The sequence below is a fragment of the Somniosus microcephalus genome, chromosome 17 (assembly GCF_052327205.1).
Source record: "Somniosus microcephalus isolate GS21.2 chromosome 17, FLI_Smic_1.0, whole genome shotgun sequence".
NCBI classification, from domain to species: domain Eukaryota; kingdom Metazoa; phylum Chordata; class Chondrichthyes; order Squaliformes; family Somniosidae; genus Somniosus; species Somniosus microcephalus.
The window spans coordinates 1661399-1681724 of record NC_141003.1 but is presented as its reverse complement, the minus strand read 5'-3'; the positions used below and the strand labels follow the sequence as shown (position 1 = coordinate 1681724).

General features: G+C 48.9%; 1 protein-coding gene across 1 annotated transcript; it reads right to left on the bottom strand.

The window, feature by feature from the left end:
- Positions 1-2468: 2468 nt before the first annotated feature.
- On the bottom strand, positions 2469-14111 carry LOC147105437 (NACHT, LRR and PYD domains-containing protein 3-like). The gene is made up of 6 exons (XM_086009812.1): positions 14034-14111; positions 8623-8709; positions 8311-8481; positions 7999-8169; positions 7690-7857; positions 2469-7517 (listed from the first exon to the last, which is right to left on the bottom strand). The coding sequence occupies exons 2-6, from the start codon at positions 8676-8678 to the stop codon at positions 7394-7396; spliced, it is 690 nt and encodes a 229-aa protein (XP_085865938.1). The 5' UTR covers positions 8679-8709; positions 14034-14111; the 3' UTR covers positions 2469-7393.
- Between the last annotated feature and the right edge of the window lie 6215 nt (positions 14112-20326).

The window sequence follows — 20326 nt, the reverse complement described above, 5'->3', positions numbered from 1 at the left end:
GCTTCTTCACCCCGCCCGGGGCCGGTAGCGGTGGGGCTTCTTCACCCCGCCCGGGGCCGGTAGCGGTGGGGCTTCTTCACCCCGCCTGGGGCCGGTAGCGGTGGGGCTTCTTCACCCCGCCCGGGGCCGGTAGCGGTGGGGCTTCTTCACCCCGCCCGGGGCCGGTAGCGGTGGGGCTTCTTCACCCCGCCCGGGGCCGGTAGCGGTGGGGCTTCTTCACCCCGCCCGGGGCCGGTAGCGGTGGGGCTCCTTCACCCCGCCCGGGGCCGGTAGCGGTGGGACGACTTCACCCCGCCTGGGGCCGGTAGCGGTGGGATGACTTCACCCCGCCCGGGGCCGGTATCGGTGGGGCTTCTTCACCCCGCCCGGGGCCGGTATCGGTGGGGCTCCTTCACCCTGCCTGGGGCCGGTAGCGGTGGGGCTCCTTCACCCTGCCCGGGGCCGGTAGCGGTGGGACTCCTTCACCCCGCCCGGGGCCGGTAGCGGTGGGACTTCTTCACCCCGCCCCGGGCCGGTAGCGGTGGGGCTTCTTCTCTCTTTCTCCCCCACGCCAGTCTTTCTCTCTCTTAAAAATTCAATATTATTTCACTGCAGGATGTAACTGGTAAACCTAAAATCTGCCTGCAGGGCCTCATCCCTCTTTCTACCTATGTCGTTGGTGCCAATATGGACCACGACCTCTGGCTGTTCGCCCTCCTCTCAGAATGTCCTGCAGCCACTCAGTGACATCCTTGACCCTGGCACCAGGGAGGGAACATACCATCCTGGAGTCACGTCTGCAGCCGCAGAAATGCTTGTCTGCTCCCCGAACTATCCAATCCCCTACCACTATTGCTCTCCCACTCTTCTTCCTCCCTCCACTGTACAGCTGAGCCACCCATGGTGCCATGGACTTGGCTCTTGCTATACTCCCGAGGAACCTTCTGATGCACTATCAATTGCTACAAAAGACTGGAGATTGAGAAAGTAATAAACATGCCTCTTGTGGTTGCCTGGTATCCAAAAGGGCCGGAGGCTTCTGAGCAGCGACCTTTATACCCAGCCATGAGGGTGGAGCCAGGGGCGGAGTCAGCTGAGGCATGCACAGACAAGTACAACAATATGCAAGAGTGAACAACAGTACTAACAGTGAACAACAATACTAACAACAGTGGTTTACCACATTCACCCCTTGTTTAGAATTGAGTCCGGCGGGGTGAAGTGCACTAAAAATTTGTGTACTGAAGTCTATCAGGAGGCCTTATAAGCCGTCCTGAGCGTCGCAGCAGCGGCGGTGATGGTGCAGCATCCAACGGTGAACCCGGTGTCTCGTTCAGAGGAGGTGTAGCAGGTGGCGGACCCTGGGGCTGCTGCATGCCGTCTACAGGGGTCAGAGCATGGGTAATGGGAGGTAGCGATGGTGGTCTCTCAGAGGCACCCGAAGGTGCGAGGTCTCGTGCGGGGACTGTGTCCTGGGGGTAGGCAGGAGTAGCGGTGGGTGGCGAAGAGGGTGTTTCAGGAGCACCTGCAGGTGCGAGGTCTCGAATGGAGACTGTGTCCTCCCGCCCGTCCGGGTACACCACGTAAGCATACTGCGGGTTGGCGTGGAGGAGGCTCACCCTCTCGACCAGGGGGTCCGCCTTATGGGTCCTCACGTGCTTCCGCAGTAGGACGGGACCTGGAGAAGTCAGCCATGTTGGTAGCGAAATCCCCGACGTGGACTTCCTGGGGAAGGAGAACATTCTCTCGTGAGGAGTGGCATTGGTGGGTGTACAGAGCAGCGACCGAATGGAATGGAGCGCCGCAGGGAGGACCTCCTGCCAGCGGGAGGTCGGAAGGCCCTTAGATTTTAAGTTTAAAAGGACTGCCTTCCAGACTGTGAGTGGGGGGAGGGGTCCGTCATACGCTAATGTGACACTCTTAAGGTGGCACTGAAAATCCAACCCCAGTAGAACGGCAGCGCAGAGATGGGGCAGGACCAGAAGTTTAAAATTTTTGTATTCTGTGCCCCTTACTGAAAGGGTCACTACACAGTAGCCACCGACGTCCGCTGACTGGGCTTTGGAAGCCAAAGAGATCCGATGGCGCGTCGGCAGGACCGGGAGAGAGTAACTGCGCACCGTGTCGGGGTGGATAAAGCTCTCCGTGCTCCCGCTGTCAAAAAGGCAGGTAGTGGCGCGGCCGTTTACCGTAATATCCATCATGGACCTGGACAGTTGATGAGGGAGAGATTGGTCCAGCGTCACGGAGGCCAGCGTATGGTCGAGCGAGTCGATGTGGTCGTCAGATGAGGCGGTGGTTGAGTCCGGGTCCCCCGTGGTTGAAGTCGGAGGCGTCCAAGATGGCGGACAAAATGGCGGCGCCCACGGTCCCGATCCCCACGCGGCTGGGGGAGCCCAAGATGGCGGACAAGATGGCTGCGCCCACGGTTCGCACGCAGCGCTGCTGGCGTTAGCGGTCTTCCCTTTGCAGGCGCTAACGTAGTGACCTTTCTTCCCGCAGCCGGAGCAGGTAGCATTCTTCGCGGGGCAGCGTGCTCTAGGGTGTTTAGCTTGGCCACAAAAATAGCATTTTTGTGCCTTGGACATCGCTGCAGCAGGCGGAGGTGGCGGTCCCATGGCCCAAGATTGCGGCGTCCACGGCGCGGGGCGATGAGGGGAGAAAGCGTCCATATTTCTGTGGGCCGCGTCGAGCGAGAGCGCGAGGGACACTGCCTTTGTCAGGTCTATTTCACCCTTCTCCAGCAGCCTCTGCCGGGAGTAGTCGGACCTTAGACCCGCAACGAAAGCGTCTCGTATCAGTCCCTCCGCATGTGCCGCGGCCGATACTTCCTTGCAGTCGCAGCCGCGTCCGAGTACCCGCAGTGCCCGTAGGAAGGCTTCCACCGATTCCCCGGGCTGCTGTCTGCGAGATCCTAAAAGGTGCCTGGCATAGACCGTGTTAACCGGGCGTGCATACTGCCCTTTCAGTAGGTCGATAGCCGCCGCGTAGGTCGTCGCATCTTGGATTAAAGTATAGACTTGGTGGCTCACCTTCGAGGCCAGGATTTTCAGTTTATTTTCATCAAGAGTCACGGTCGAGGCTTCCAGATACGCCTCAAAGCAACGCAGCCATTGTGCGAATTTAGTCGACGAACCTGCTTCTTGGGGGTCTAAGTCCAGGCATGTTGGTCTGAGGGCTCGCAGCAGCGCCTGCTGCTCAGCGTTTTGCGCCATCGGTTGATCAGCATCCGCAGCCAACATTTAACTTTGGTAATAAAATTGATGCACTATCAATTGCTACAAAAGACTGGAGATTGAGAAAGTAATAAACAGGCTTTTATTACCAAAGAACAGAGCATGCCTCTTGTGGTTGCCTGGTATCCAAAAGGGCCGGAGGCTTCTGAGCAGCGACCTTTATACCCAGCCATGAGGGTGGAGCCAGGGGCGGAGTCAGCTGAGGCATGCACAGACAAGTACAACAATATGCAAGAGTGAACAACAGTACTAACAGTGAACAACAATACTAACAACAGTGGTTTACCACACCTTCGCCCTCACCAGTACTCAGAACCGCATAGTGGTTGGAGAGCGAGATGCACTCCGGGGGCACCTGCACTACCTGCCTGGTCCTCCTCTTCTGTCTGGTGGTTACCCATTCCCTGTCTGCCTGCGTACTCCTTATCTTTGGGGTGACCACCTCCTGAAATGTGCTATACTCTTATTGATTATCAATATTACTCTTCACATATCCCTGTAGATGTTGACCACTTTGATATGGCAGCGCAGGTTCACTCCCCAATCCCTGCGCGTTAACAAACTAAAATCTTCATTCCGAGTCACAGAACACAACTGGCAAAACAGCTCACTGTCCACATCCTAACAGTAAAAACACTAAATATGGAGATCTCAGTGTAAGTTTTCAATTAAAGTTCCTTGAACCCTCATAATTCCAACCCCAATTCCTGTTTTATTTCCAAACTCTGGCAATTCTGAAAGTGCTGTGACAGGAATGCTCAGATAAAGCCAGTTAATATATTCACAGCAAGAATAAACACCAAGAATAAACACCGTATCTCAAAAAAAGCTTCTGCGTCTAATCTTGACGAAAATTTACCTGCACAAAAGACAACTTTTGGGCACGCTCCAGAAAGTTCTAGGAGAATTTTTTAAATATTTTTTTTAATAAGAGGCTACATTTTAGCAGCTGACTTTTTCCATGTAGATGTTTACAGGGATTAACTATGAGCACACCTGTAATTGCAGCTCTCAGGAACCATCAGCTCATCTGAAAAGATTTCTGCCTCACGTTTCTGCGCAAACCAACTGTGGGATAAAGTAACGTCTGATTGCTGGCTTCAGTCCAGCCAGTCGGACTGGTTGATGCTGACAGCTTCCAATCCAAGCTGGGGAAAAAAGTGTATTTTTCCTCATGAAATGTTGACAAGGTGACACTTGGGTTAAAACGCAGACTGTTAGATTAAATTTCCAATGGTTGGCATGTATGATAAAGCATCAGACAGCCTCCTGTTCAAATAGACTCACCAACCTGTATAGATCTGGAAGCAGTAGCTACTTTTGGATTTCGTAATGAGGGATAAAATACAAATTTGGTACAAAATAGGAATTTTGAAATTCTTTAGTCAATGGAAATATATATTGTAGTTCCCTTTGAGGTCAGTGACTGTTATGCCTTGCTTTAATTAGGTCACAGGACTACTTTGAACAAGCACTTTATCGACCAGCTTGGTTCTCCAAGTCCAAGAAGTTATTTTGCTGCCAGTGATTCAATCAGTTTCCTCTTGTTGATCCTATTATTCTGACAAAGGCCCAAACCCAGCATCTTTGAGATACCATGGAAGCCGTTCCCAGTCAGCCACTGATGGTTCAGTTAGAGCTGCCTTTCGCTATTGGCTTGCGACTCTTCTGTATTTCCTAGCATTCTGCAAAGACTGGAAAGTCAGATAAATCACTAGCACATACGAGATTCCTTGGTGGGAGACTGGCAGGACCCCCAGATAAATGGCAGAGACCTTGTTATGCCAGGCTTCCACTGTGTCTGGAAGTTTCCTCAGTAGCTCATGAGGCAGAACTTTTGCCCGCCCCCTAGAAGGCAAATGACAGGCTGAGGGTTTCCCTAAGTCAAGAATTTCCGCTCCTGAGCCTGGAACAGGATCCAGAGTTGCCGTTGGTGACCAGTACACCCAGTGAGGTGAGATGTACCGGCCTCCACTGGGAGCCCACTGGTGGAATCTATGACAGGTAATCCACCAGGACTTCTAAAGGACGACAAAGATTTTTTTCTGGAAGGCAGCCAGATTGACCCCTTAGCTGATCAGACTAGTGTCGTGGTCCAGGGAGTTGCATGGGCAGCTTGGAGATGCTAGATATGAGACCAAAGTTTCCACATGTTAAAAAAGGTGCCCTCCAACTAACCCTGCAAACATCGGTGGGGTCAGAGCTGGAGGTCACCATTGGGCACAACCAAAGCAAATTCAGGTCCATGGCCTTTTGTTGTTATCAAAATGTCCTATGTTCTTCTATTTGAGCAGGAGAGTAGTGATGTGGTGGGTTAATATTGGGTCTAGGCTGGGCTAGAAGGGTCTGTTTTGTTACCTCGAGTGTAGAGGTTTACATATTACATAGACTTTTACAGCACAGAAACAGGCCCTTTGGCACAACAGGTCCATGCTAGTGGTTATGCTCCACATGAGCCTCCTCCCACTTTACTTCATCTCACCCTTTCAACATATCCTTCGATTCCTTTCTCCTTCATGTACTTACTGAAATTCCTCTTAAATGCATCTATGCTACTCGCCTCACTCACTCCTTGTGGTAGCGAGTTCCACATTCTCATAACTCTCGGAGTAATGAGATTTCTCCTGAATTCTTTATTTGGACTTATTTGTGACTATCTTATAATTATGGCTAGCTTCGCGGAATTTCTCTGGGTTGGCAATGTGCTTGGGCATGGTTGCTGTGCAGCTGCCAAACCCATTACAGATTGAGACAAAACTACGCTTTGTAAAGTTACATTTGACCATTTTTGTGTTAAATTAGTAAGTGACTCTTGTTTTCAGAAACATGTAAATTCACTTTTATTGTCAAGCTAGCTGCACTTTTGGATAAATGTGTGGCATTTGGAGACTTACTTCTCAGAGAAGTCCCGAACATCTTTCATGTGTCAGAATTGGTATTTGACCTGTCCACATTACTCCCGGGCGGGGTGAAGAAGCCCCACCGCTACCGGCCCGGCACCGTGACCCTGCGGGAGATCCGCCGCTACCAAAAGTCCACCGAGCTGCTGACCGCAAACTGCCTGCCAGGTATCAGTCTGGGTAGGGTTAGGGTCAGCTCGAGCTGGAAACCCTTCAATTAAATTAAAATCAAAACAACGGGCGGAAATGTTCACACAATGGGAGAAAAGTGAGGTCATCACTTGGACTGGTCACACAATGGGAGCAGTGAGGTCATCACTTGGACTGTTCACACAATGGGAGCGGTGAGGTCATCACTTGGACTGTTCACACAATGGGAGCAGTGAGGTCATCACTTGGACTGGTCACACAATGGGAGCAGTGAGGTCATCACTTGGAATGGTCACACAATGGGAGCAGTGAGGTCATCACTTGGAATGGTCACACAATGAGAGCAGTGAGGTCATCACTTGGAATGGTCACACAATGGGAGCAGTGAGGTCATCACTTGGAATGGTCACACAATGGGAGCAGTGAGGTCATCACTTGGAATGGTCACACAATGGGAGCAGTGAGGTCATCACTTGGAATGGTCACACAATGGGAGCAGTGAGGTCATCACTTGGACTGGTCACACAATGGGAGCAGTGAGGTCATCACTTGGACTGGTCACACAATGGGAGCAGTGAGGTCATCACTTGGAATGGTCACACAATGGGAGCAGTGAGGTCATCACTTGGACTGGTCACACAATGGGAGCAGTGAGGTCATCACTTGGACTGGTCACACAATGGGAGCAGTGACGTCATCACTTGGACTGGTCACACAATGGGAGCAGTGAGGTCATCACTTGGACTGGTCACACAATGGGAGCAGTGACGTCATCACTTGGACTGGTCACACAATGGGAGCAGTGAGGTCATCACTTGGAATGGTCACACAATGGGAGCCGTGAGGTCATCACTTGGAATGGTCACACAATGGGAGCAGTGAGGTCATCACTTGGACTGGTCACACAATGGGAGCAGTGAGGTCATCACTTGGAATGGTCACACAATGGGAGCAGTGAGGTCATCACTTGGAATGTTCACACAATGGGAGCAGTGAGGTCATCACTTGGAATGGTCACACAATGGGAGCAGTGAGGTCATCACTTGGAATGTTCACACAATGGGAGCGGCGAGGTCATCACTTGGAATGTTCACACAATGGGAGCAGTGACATAATCACTTGGAATGGTCACACAATGGGCGCAGTGACCTCATCAATAGGAATGGTCACAGACACAATCAGTCTGGGTCTTGTTCCCTGCAGTAACTCCAGCTGTTTTTCTCCGGATGAACTGAACTGATTCCCCCTCAGCCTGAAACAGATTAAAGATTAAACAGGAAATAAACAGATTGAACATCAGTGTAAATAACCGCGAGACTGGGGGTAATATTTCAATAATAATTACAGACAAATATTACCCAAAACAGTAACTGAATCCCATTGATATTTTATTTATTACATTAAACATTAACACAAACACTCACCCGATCCACTCCAGACTCCTGCAGGTCAGTATGAGGTGGCGGAGAGCGGGGACAGATCGGTCTGTGAAGGAGTTTGATCCCAGGTCCAGATCCGTCAGTGAGCGGATTGTACTGAGAGCGGAGGCGAGATCCTCGGCACAAGGATCTGTGAGGCCGACGCTCCTTAGACTGGGGATCAGAGAGAGAAATAACAGGAATTAGAGTCAATCCCCAGAGTTTATTAATAACACTATTACTGATACTAATAATAATGTCCAGTGTCAGACATCCAGTTATTATAAACACAATCTCTCACAGTCTGGTACTTACTGCAGTTTCTGTATTTTACAGTCCGGGTTCCTCAGAGCCGCAGACAGTAGTTTCACTCCTGAATCTCCCAGTTTATTATCACTCAGGTCCAGATCCGTCAGTGAGCGGTTTGTACTGAGAGCAGAGGCGAGATCCTCGGCACAAGAATCTGTGAGACTGTTACCATCCAGCCTGGGGATCAGAGAGAGAAATAACAGGAATCAGAGTCAATCCCCAGAGTTTATTAATAACACTATTACTGATACTAATAATAATGTACAGTGTCAGACATCCAGTTATTATAAACACAATCTCACACAGTCTGGTACTTACCCCAGTGTCTGTATTTTACAGTCCGGGTTCCTCAGAGCCACAGACAGTCGTTTCACTCCTGAATCTCCCAGTTTATTATAACCCAGGTTCAGAACCGTCAGTGAGCGGTTTGGACTGAGAGCGGAGGCGAGATCCTCGGCACAAGAATCTGTGAGACCGACACCACCCAGGCTGGGGATCAGAGAGAGAAATAACAGGAATCAAAGTAAATCCCCAGAGTTTATTAATAACACTATTACTGATACTGATAATAATGTACAGTGTCAGACATACAGTTATTATAAACACAATCTCTCAGAGTCTGGTACTTACTGCAGTTTCTGTATTTTACAGTCCGGGTTCCTCAGAGCCGCAGACACTAGTTTCATTCCTGAATCTCCCAATTGAATGCCATTCAGCCTAAAAACAAACAGAGAGAGAGAAACAAACTGAATCAAAGCCCGGATCTGATATACTTTTCTCTCTGGGGTATTACAGCAATCACTGAAAGTACTTCAGGAAATTAATCACCCGGTTTTCCCCGTTGGCGGGGCTGGGGCCGGTGGAGGGTCGGGCGGGGGCCGGGGTCGGCGGCGGGGCCGGGGTCAGCGGAGGGTCGGGCGGGGTCGGGGTCGGTGGAGGGTCGGTTGAGGCCGGGGCCGGTGGAGGGTCGGGTGGGGTTGGGTGTGTCGGGGGTCGCGGCCTCACTCTGGGGAATTGGGGGAGGCGGGTTTGATGACCTCATTTGATGACACACATTGACTTTGCCCATTGTGCTCTCAGTGTTCTACAGTATTGAGGTTCTACAAACACTGACATCAGCACAGAGGAGCTCGGCTGCACCCAGGCTCTCCCAGAACTCCCTCTATATGATTATGGAGCGAGCCACAGCCCGCAGGGAGGTTCTCTTCACTTCCAAGGGGCGGAAGAGACCAACACAGCCTGGGTGCACATTGCACAGTGGGGCTCAAGCAGGGATGTCGTCGGGAGGACCAGCCTGCAGTGACACAAACCTTTCAATGGTCTCAGTAGATCACAAAACGTTACTGCAAAGCCTCACTTAACCTCATCAGGCTGTGCCTCTCATCACATCCCCATCACTCTGCCTTCCCCACCCTACTCCTGAACATCCTTACTCTCACCAACTTACCTTGCACCTCCACCCATTCCTCTCTATCTATATTCTCACATCCACATCTCACGAGCCACCCCTCACACTTACCCTCATCCTAGTCCAATCATACCAACTAACAACACACAAGGATAGGCAATTGTGTGTTTTAGCTAATGTTCATGTGAAGTTTCTGTTAATGTGGTGTCAAACATTGAAATCTTTATTTTCAACACTTTCCGTTCTTCGACAGATTTGTGTACATGTTTGGAAGTGGCTTAGTGAGTTGCAGTGAATGGTGAGACATAACGGAATTCCTCGCAATGCTGATGAGTGTGACAGGAATGGTTTGGGCATTGTAGGGATGCTTTATGTTGTTGGTGTGGGCTGGTGTTAACCTGGCGCATCATGTGTCATCCAGGGCATGCAGCACCAAGTGAAGAAATTCTGGCCACGGTGAGGCCATCTCTGGTGACCCGGTCAGCAATGTGGTCGGGTGTTGATGCCCACTGTGCTGTGCAGCATCAGGAGTTGCGGAGAAGGTTGGTGGTGTTGTTGTTGGTGTTGCTGGTGTGACTGGTGCTGCGGGTGTTGGGGCTGATCGTGGTGAGACTCTGAGGCCCAAGGTGAGACAGTATAAACCAGACCCATGCTGATGTAATAGATGGCAGGTGAACTTGAGATGTCAGAAGCTATCTGTTAATGGTGAGAGGTTGTTCCAATGAGGTGACACTGGATAGAGAGTTTGCTCCAAACACTTGCAACCTGCATAAAGCTCAATCTGTCTTCCAAATGCAGTAAGCAACAGCTTCTGAGCTTGGAAAGTGAACAGCTGTGAGATGGGAGCTTTTATAGCACATTTCCAGCTGTCAAGTAATGAAATGATTCCATGGCCTTTCAACTCCCGCCCTGGTTACCTGACGTGATCCCCGAGCAGCGTGGACCACAGGAACATAGGGTCTGATGAAAGGGAGGAACTGAAAGAAATCAGTATTTGTAGGGAAATGGTGTTAGGGAAATTGATGAGATTGAAGGCCGATAAATCCCCAGGGCCTGATAATCTACATCCTAGGGTACTTAAGGAAGTGGCCCTAGAAATAGTAGATGCATTGCTGATCATCTGCCAACATTTGATGGAATCTGGAACAGTACCCATGGATTGGAGGGTAGCTAATGTTACCCCACTGTTCAAAAAAGGTGGTAGAGAGAAAACAGGGAATTACAGACCGGTAAGCCTGACATCGGTAGTGAGGAAAATGCTAGAGTCCATTATAAAAGATGTAATAGCAGAGCACTTGGAAAACAGTGACAGGATCAGACAAAGTCAACATGGATTTACAAAAGGTAAATTGTGCTTGAATAATCTACTGGAATGTTTTGAGGATGTAACTAGTAAAATAGATAAGGGAGAACCAGTGGATGTGGTGTATTTGGACTTTCAGAAGACTTTCGATAAGGTCCCACATAAGAGATTAGTGTGTAAAGTTAAGGCACATGGGATTGGGGGCAAGGTATTGACTTGGATAGAGAACTGGTTGGCAGATAGAAAGCAGAGAGTTGGAATAAACGGGTCTTTTTCTGAGAGGCAGGCAGTGACTAGTGGGGTACCGCAGGGATCGGTCCTTGGACCCCAGCTATTCACAATATATATTAATGATCTAGACAAGGGAACTAGATGTAATATCTCCAAATTTGCAGATGACACAAAGCTGGGTGGGCGTGTGTGTTGTGGGGAGGATGCCGAGAAACTACAGGATGATTTGGACAGGTTGGGTGATTGGGCAGAAGCATGGCAGATGCAATACAACGTGGATAAATGTGAGGTTATCCACTTTGGTGTCAAAAACAGGAAGGCAGATTATTATCTGAATGGCAATAGATTGGGAGAAGGGGAGGTGCAATGAGACCTGGGTGTCCTTGTGCACCAGTCGCTGAAGGTAAGCATGCAGGTACAGCAGGCGGTTAAGGCGGCAAATGGTATGTTGGCCTTCGTAGTGAGAGGGTTTGAGTACAGGAACAAGGATGTCTTGCTGCAGTTGTACAGGGCCTTGGTGAGACCACATCTTGAGTATTGTGTGCAGTTTTGGTCACCTCATCTGAGGAAGGATATTCTTGCCATGGAAGGAGTTCAGCGAAAATTCACCAGGCTGATACCTGGGATGGCAGGAATGACGTATGAAGAGAGATTGGGTCGATTGGGCTTGTACTCGCTGGAGATTAGAAGAATGAGAGGGGATCTCATTGAAACTTATAAAATTCTAACAGGACTAGACAGACTAGATGCAGGAAGGATGTTCCCGATGGCGGGGGAGTCCAGAACCAGGGGTCACAGTCTAAGGATAAGGGGTAGACCTTTTAGGACAGAAATGAGGAGGAATTTCTTCACCCAGAGAGTGGTGAACCTGTGGAATTCTCTACCACAGAAGCCAGCAGAGGCCAATTCATTAAATATATTCAAGGAGGAGTTGGATATATTTCTTAAGGCTAAACGGATCAAGGGGTATGGGGAGAAAGCAGGGACCGGGTACTGAATTTGGATGATCAGCCATGATCGCATTGAATTGGCCTACTCCTGCTCCTATCTTCTATGTTTCTATGTAAACTCTGAAGGCGAGCTGAAAATAGTTGTTACTGTAATCCTCTGTTAACAAGGTTATAATGACCTGAATTGCCTCCCCCGCCGCTACGTGTCGGGTCTGCTCTGCTCTGACAGACTCGACATTTGGGAAAGGCGCGTGGTGGCGGGTTGACAGCGGGGTCCCGACCCACTGGGGAAAAATCCATTTTCCCACCCGACCCGCCACTGATGGCGCCCGCTGATCCCTGCGAAATTCCCCCCTCACAGGGAATGCATCTCACTCTGTCCAACTGCCCATATATTCAGGGACTGTCCGTTAATGTATTTATTAAATAAAGTGCTGTCTGTGTGGAGCCTTTAAATGTCCCTCAGTCCGGTCTCATTCCCTGATGATCAGAATTACCCTCCTGGAGCTCAGTGACCAGCCTCGTCATGTTTGGAGAAACTTGTCCCATTTCTGCTGCTCCTTAAATCCCGGATTTTATGGGAATCGGTCGATTTTTTCAGAATTAAATGATAAAGCGGTGATTCCCTGTGCTTTCTACTCTGTGCATTATATTAACCTGTATAATAACTCTGGGTGAGTTATATTGTGAAACGCTAACTGCTGCTGTAAAATCCGCCCCCCAGGATTTTATATAACAAGGAGAATTAATTCTGAAATAAAAACAGGAAATGCTGGAAATACCCGGCAGGTCAGGCAGCATCTACAGAGAGAGAAACAGAGTTAATGTTTCAGGACAAGGACCCCTCGTCAGAACTGGAACAAGTTACAGATGTAACAGATTTTTAAGCAAGTGTCGGGGCCGGGAGAGGTGGGGGGAGCGGAGGGCAGAACAAAAGGGAAGGTCTGTGATAGGGTGGAAGACAGGAGAGATTAAATGTGGAGGCTGGTGGGGTGAAAGGTGAAGACAAGGGGAACCTATCTTGGTTCTGGGAGGGAGGGGGCAGGGGTGAGAGCAGAAGTGCGGGAAACAGAACAGACACAGTCAAGGGCCGCGTCAACCACGGTAGAGGGGAAAGGAAGACATGTCGGAAGCACTGGATGGAACGTGGCATCATCAGGAAAAACTGGGAGAATGGGCCAGCGTCCTTACAGGAAGCGAGGTGGGAGGAAGTGTATTCCAGGTAGCTGTGGGAGTCAGAGGGCTTATAGTGAATGTTTGTCAATAGCAGCAATAGAGTTTATTCTGTCCCGTTACAAGTTTTAAATGTCCCTGTGCTCCTAGTTTATAGGGGAGGGGAGCCTTTTACTTTATTCCCATTATTAAACTGGCTCTACATTTATTTCAGGTGTAACTGGCCCGGCAGTTTTTGGGGAATTTTCGGAAGTTCCCTCCCCGAGCGGGGCCTCACACACGGGGTGGATTATGGGGTATTCTCGGGTTCACTGCCCCCGGTTTACCCAGGAGCCGCCCTCTGTGTGCGAGGCCCCACCACTGGCTGGTGTGTATCTGTACTCTGGTTAGATTGGAACCTTTTCACTGGCAGGTTTAAGATCCTGAATATCAATCTTTACTCAATGTTCAGGACTGTGAATAATTGTAAACATTTACAGCTGAAAGAATTCCCGATTCCCCAATATTCCCAATCCAGGAAACTAACCCCTCGACAGGACACACCCTGCACGGTATTGGAGTAAATATCGAACTGTTAGTGATTTAAACTCTGGTTTCTCTCCTCTTTCTAGTTGAAATGGTGGATGTGGAAAATATTTTAAATTAATTTTATCTTTAATGCCGGATTATATTTTATATGTTTACCTGTCCAGCCTTATTAAATGATTTATTGTAATTAAATTATCAGACTCTCAGTGACCTGTATCTGCTGATCCGATAAAGACTGTAAAATCCCTACTTGGTCACAAGGATCCATTTTAGATTCTCCAGTCCTTAGGGAATTACTGACCGATCCTCTTATTATTGGTCATATTTGTGTTGAATCTGCTTCTCTCTGGTTTAACTGAACTGTTTGTTTCCCTACATTACGGAGCAACAACACAATCCGTGACTGTTCTACAATTCACCCAACAGTTAGAGACAAATAAACAGTTACCTCAACTCCCGGCATTTGTGCAGTACGGGTCCCAGCCGCTGGAGTCCTTCACGCTGAATGGAGTGGCCTCTTAGATCGAGGTATTTTATTATATCACAGAGTCCAATGACGTGAGACAGGACCGCACAGTCAAATCGGGGTCAATGTCAATCCACTAAATCTAAGTGTTTCCACAGATCCCACTGTGGTCCGAGCCAGTGCTTTATTCTGAGACTCAAACAGGTAGTGGAATGTGTTCAGGAGGTTCCTTTGACCAGTTCCACTCCCTGTGTTTCCAATCTGTCCTTCAACCTTCTCCTTCACCCAGTCAATCACTCGGCAGGTGGTGTGATGAAGAAATCGACCCAGAAACTCCTCCAGGGGCCAAGCTGCCTGTGGGGAGGAGAGACCAGCAACAAAACGGAGAAATATCTCAAATCGCCCATCTTCCTTGCTGTGGGCTTCTCTGAGGAGTTTCAGGATGTCCCCAGGATCTGGAGTCAGGAATTGTGCGAGTGCGGCTACAAACTCTTGGATGGTGAGGTGCGGGAATGTGTACACCACGCTCTGGGCAGATTCATCTCTCTCCAAAAGTTCCATCATGAACCCAGACAGGAACTGGGAAGGTTGTAGATTGTACTGGATCAAATCTCCATTTCCAAACACAATCTTCTTCTCGGAGACTCCTGTGAGGGCCATCTCACCGAGCTTCAGTAACACGTCACGGGGGCTTGCAATCTCTCGGCCATGGTTTTTCAGAATGTTGTAAATATAGTAGGAATATAGTTGGGTGATGGTCTTGGGAACTCGCCGATTCCTGTCTCTTTGTGTAAAGAAGGGGCCCAGTGACAGACCGAGGATCCAGCAGTAGGAAGGGTTGTAGCACATGGTGTACAGGATCTCGTTCTCCTCCACGTGTTTGAAAACAGCTGCTGCCACCGCCTGATCTTCAAAAAAACTTGTTGAAATATTCCTTCCGTTCTTCACCAACAAATCCCAGGATTTCAGCCCAGATACTGATCTCAGCCTTTTCCAATAAATGTAATGCAGTGGGGCGGCTGGTCACTAGCACTGAACATCCTGGGAGCAGCTTGTGCTGTATTAAACTGTACACAATGTCAGACACTTCACACCAGTCTTCAGGATCTGTGCACCTGTGCTGAGGTTCAGTATTTCTCCGATTGTCAGAAAAATCGATCCTGTCCTTGAATTCATCCAAACCATCGAATATAAACAGCAATACCTCTGGGTTCCTCCAGAGCTCTCCCAGAATATTCCTCAAGTAAGGATAGAAAATGAGTATCAGATTCCACAGGTTTATTTTACAGTTAATAGCGTTCAAATCCCAGAATTTAAAGCTGAAAACAAATTGAAAGTTTGGGTATATTTTCCCAGTGGCCCAGTCATGAACAATCTTTTGTACCATTGTTGTTTTTCCAATCCCAGGGACTGCGCTCACTGCTCCTGAACTCCCAGATTTGGATTCTCTCTGGGAAAAACTGCTGTGGAACAATTGATCAGTTCGGATTTTTTCCAGCTCTCCCCAGAGATGTTGTTTTCTCCACTCTTCATGGTCTCGGCCTCTTGCCAGCAGTTCATGTTCTACAAGTGTCCGATCTCGAACAGTAGAAATGATCGTTAGCTCAGCGTATCGATCAACCAGCTGGAAAATCTTAACCTTCTCCTTTATTAGGATCGTGTTCAGTCTCAGTGTTTCAGTTTGTACCCGGAGTGTTTCCTTGTGTTTCTGCTGAACATCTTCAATTAGAACAGACAGAAAGTGATTTCAATGTTAGTTGTATTGACAAAAAACAACTTCTCAATAACATTTAATGTTCAGTAAAATATTGCACGGTTTAATTCACAGCTTCAATAGAGGTGCGTGTAGAAATTAAATCTCAGTTAATGGAAACCTCGCTTGAAAGCGAACAATGGCCGAGAAAAGTTTCAAATCCTCACTTGATTCTAATATTCACTGAACATGGAGGTTTCAATGAAGGTGATATTTTCCCTATGATGGTTAATACTCTCCGGCCTGCACTGTGCTTTAGAAATCACATTACAAATCCACACATGACCCTGTTTATATGACAGTAGAAGTTCTAGTGGATCAAACTCTGAAACCGTCAGTGGTGATTCCCTTCTGCAGCAATGGAAAATGGGATTGATTGCTCACCGAGAGGGACAATGTGCAGAAGACCCGCCGTTAGTGTATCAGACCGTGGGCTGGTTATCTGTGTTAGTGTGTACACTGGGAGAGGGACAGACTGTGAATGGACAGAACTTGCACTGTTACTGTATCAGACCGTGGGCAGGTTATCTGGGTTAGTGTGTACACTGGGAGAGGGACAGACTGTGAATGGACAGAACTTGCACTGTTACTGCATCAGACCGTGGGCAGGTTATCTGGGTTAGTGTACACACTGGGAGAGGGACAGACTGTGAATGGACAGAACTTGCACTGTTACTGTATCAGACCGTGGGCAGGTTATCTGGGTTAGTGTGTACACTGGGAGAGGGACAGACTGTGAATGGACAGAACTTGCACTGTTACTGTATCAGACCGTGGGCAGGTTATCTGGGTTAGTGCGTACACTGGGAGAGGGACAGACTGTGAATGGACAGAACTTGCACTGTTACTGTATCAGACCGTGGGCAGGTTATCTAGGTTAGTGTGTACACTGGGAGAGGGACAGACTGTGAATGGACAGAACTTGCACTGTTACTGTATCAGACCGTGGGCAGGTTATCTGGGTTAGTGTGTACACTGGGAGAGGGACAGACTGTGAATGGGCAGAACTTGCACTGTTACTGTATCAGACCGTGGGCAGGTTATCTGGGTTAGTGTGTACACTGGGAGAGGGACAGACTGTGAATGGACAGAACTTGCACTGTTACTGTATCAGACCGTGGGCAGGTTATCTGGGTTAGTGTGTACACTGGGAGAGGGACAGACTGTGAATGGACAGAACTTGCACTGTTACTGTATCAGACCGTGGGCAGGTTATCTGGGTTAGTGTGTACACTGGGAGAGGGACAGACTGTGAATGGACAGAACTTGCACTGTTACTGTATCAGACCGTGGGCAGGTTATCTGGGTTAGTGTGTACACTGGGAGAGGGACAGACTGTGAATGGACAGAACTTGCACTGTTACTGTATCAGACCGTGGGCAGGTTATCTAGGTTAGTGTGTACACTGGGAGAGGGACAGACTGTGAATGGACAGAACTTGCACTGTTACTGTATCAGACCGTGGGCAGGTTATCTGGGTTAGTGTGTACACTGGGAGAGGGACAGACTGTGAATGGGCAGAACTTGCACTGTTACTGTATCAGACCGTGGGCAGGTTATCTGGGTTAGTGTGTACACTGGGAGAGGGACAGACTGTGAATGGACAGAAGTTCCACCGTTTGTCTATCAGACCCTGGGCAGGTATTGTGTGCCCTTCTAATCACAGGAATATTATTATTGAAATGGTGAAAGTGCAAAGGGAAATACGATGACTGTGTGTCAGGAATTGATCAGAATTTCTAATCGAAGTCACAAACTTAATGCCGGAATGAGATTCATAAAGAACACAATTAATTAAGGGAAAACTGACTAACTCGCCAGGAGTAAGAAGGGAAATCAGGGTAATATTTTTCACTGAAGGGTAGTAGAGTGGGAGACCAGTTACCAGGGAGGACACTAAGGGGCAGTGTGATTGGGGACAAGAGACAATTGGTTGTATTTCTGTGGATAAACTGAAGAGAGGAAGGTGAGTTCATCTCGAACAGGGACAGACTGGTTTGGACCAAAGTAGCCTTGTGTTCCCCTAAACATCCTCCTGTTGTGTTTCAGAAAATGCGATCAGCTTTCAGTAATTTTACATTTATATTATTTTTAGATAACAGTCTCATCAGATAACCGATCAGAATCAGAAGTAGAACTACCGCCCACTTCACTCAGTATTACGTTAGGGAAGACAGACTTCATTTCAACAGTTACTATTGTTAAACTCCATCGTTTCATTTGGATACGAGTTGCCGATAATGTAGTTTTGAAAATTATAAATATGTTTGTGATAATAATTAAATTGGGATTCAAAATCCCCCTGAATAAAATAACGGTTCTTTCAGTACAAGATTCTCTGTGCCTAGTTTGTCTGTTTTACTGCCAGAGGTAATCGGCACAGTCAATTTCAAATCACCCATAACATGGCCTATTGCTCATGTTCCTCCTCAGTTAATGTTTGATTGTGAAACTCTGAACATCTTCTCAGATTAGAGCGAACACTATCTGATGTTCATGAGGTGATGTACAATGGTAATGCTTCACCTTTTCCCAATTCTCCACCACTTAGCACAGTTTGTGCTGAATAGCTGCCCAGGGGCAGAGATAACATCCACATCAGGCACAAAGGCATTCGTTTCACACGGTATAATGGTCTGGCCAGGTGTGTATGGGGTTTCACAGTGCATCAGGATCCTGCCAGGTGTGTATGGGGTTTCACAGTGTATCTGGATCCTGCCAGGTGTGTATGGGGTTTCACAGTGTATCAGGATCCTGCCAGGTGTGTATGGGGTTTCACAGTGTATCAGGATCCTGCCAGGTGTGTATGGGGTTTCACAGTGTATCAGGATCCTGCCAGGTGTGTATGGGGTTTCACAGTGTATCAGGATCCTGCCAGGTGTGTATGGGGTTTCACAGTGTATCAGGATCCTGCCAGGTGTGTGTGGGGTTTCACAGTGTATCAGGATCCTGCCAGGTGTGTATGGGGTTTCACAGTGTATCAGGATCCTGCCAGGTGTGTGTGGGGTTTCACAGTGTATCAGGATCCTGCCAGGTGTGTATGGGGTTTCACAGTGTATCGGGATCCTGCCAGGTGTGTATGGGGTTTCGCAGTGTATCAGGATCCTGCCAGGTGTGTATGGGGTTTCACAGTGTATCAGGATCCTGCCTGGTGTGTATGGGGTTTCACAGTGTATCGGGATCCTGCCAGGTGTGTATGGGGTTTCACAGTGTATCAGGATCCTGCCAGGTGTGTATGGGGTTTCACAGTGTGTCAGGATCCTGCCAGGTGTGTACGGGGTTTCACAGTGTATCAGGATCCTGCCAGGTGTGTATGGGGTTTCACAGTGTATCAGGATCCTGCCAGGTGTGTATGGGGTTTCACAGTGTATCAGGATCCTGCCAGGTGTGTATGGGGTTTCACAGTGTATCAGGATCCTGCCAGGTGTGTATGGGGTTTCACAGTGTATCAGGATCCTGCCAGGTGTGTATGGGGTTTCACAGTGTATCAGGATCCTGCCAGGTGTGTGTGGGGTTTCACAGTGCATCAGGATCCTGCCAGGTGTGTATGGGGTTTCACAGTGTATCAGGATCCTGCCAGGTGTGTATGGGGTTTCACAGTGTATCAGGATCCTGCCAGGTGTGTATGGGGTTTCACAGTGTATCAGGATCCTGCCAGGTGTGTATGGGGTTTCACAGTGTATCAGGATCCTGCCAGGTGTGTATGTGGTTTCAGTGTATCAGGATCCTGCCAGGTGTGTATGGGGTTTCACAGTGTATCAGGATCCTGCCAGGTGTGTATGGGGTTTCACAGTGCATCAGGATCCTGCCAGGTGTGTATGGGGTTTCACAGTGCATCAGGATCCTGCCAGGTGTGTATGGGGTTTCACAGTGTGTCAGGATCCTGCCAGGTGTGTATGGGGTTTCACAGTGCATTAGGATCCTGCCAGGTGTGTATGGGGTTTCACAGTGCATCAGGATCCTGCCAGGTGTGTATGGGGTTTCACAGTGTATCAGGATCCTGCCAGGTGTGTATGGGGTTTCACAGTGCATCAGGATCCTGCCAGGTGTGTATGGGGTTTCACAGTGTATCAGGATCCTGCCAGGTGTGTATGGGGTTTCACAGTGTATCAGGATCCTGCCAGGTGTGTATGTGGTTTCAGTGTATCAGGATCCTGCCAGGTGTGTATGGGGTTTCACAGTGTATCAGGATCCTGCCAGGTGTGTATGGGGTTTCAGTGTATCAGGATCCTGCCAGGTGTGTATGGGGTTTCACAGTGCATCAGGATCCTGCCAGGTGTGTATGGGGTTTCACAGTGTATCAGGATCCTGCCAGGTGTGTATGGGATTTCACAGTGTATCAGGATCCTGCCTGGTGTGTATGGGGTTTCACAGTGTATCAGGATCCTGCCAGGTGTGTATGGGGTTTCAGTGTATCGGGATCCTGCCAGGTGTGTGTGGGGTTTCACCATGTATCAGGATCCTGCCAGGTGTGTATGGGGCTTCGCAGTGTATCAGGATCCTGCCAGGTGTGCGTGGGGTT

Coding starts and splice junctions, on each gene's coding strand:
- LOC147105437 (XM_086009812.1), bottom strand. CDS start 8,678: ATGAAACTAGTGTCTGCGGCTCTGAGGAACCCGGACTGTAAAATACAG. Junction 8,482..8,622: donor TGTAAAATACAGAAACTGCA/GTAAGTACCAGA, acceptor TCTGATCCCCAG/CCTGGGTGGTGTCGGTCTCA. Junction 7,858..7,998: donor TGTAAAATACAGAAACTGCA/GTAAGTACCAGA, acceptor TCTGATCCCCAG/TCTAAGGAGCGTCGGCCTCA.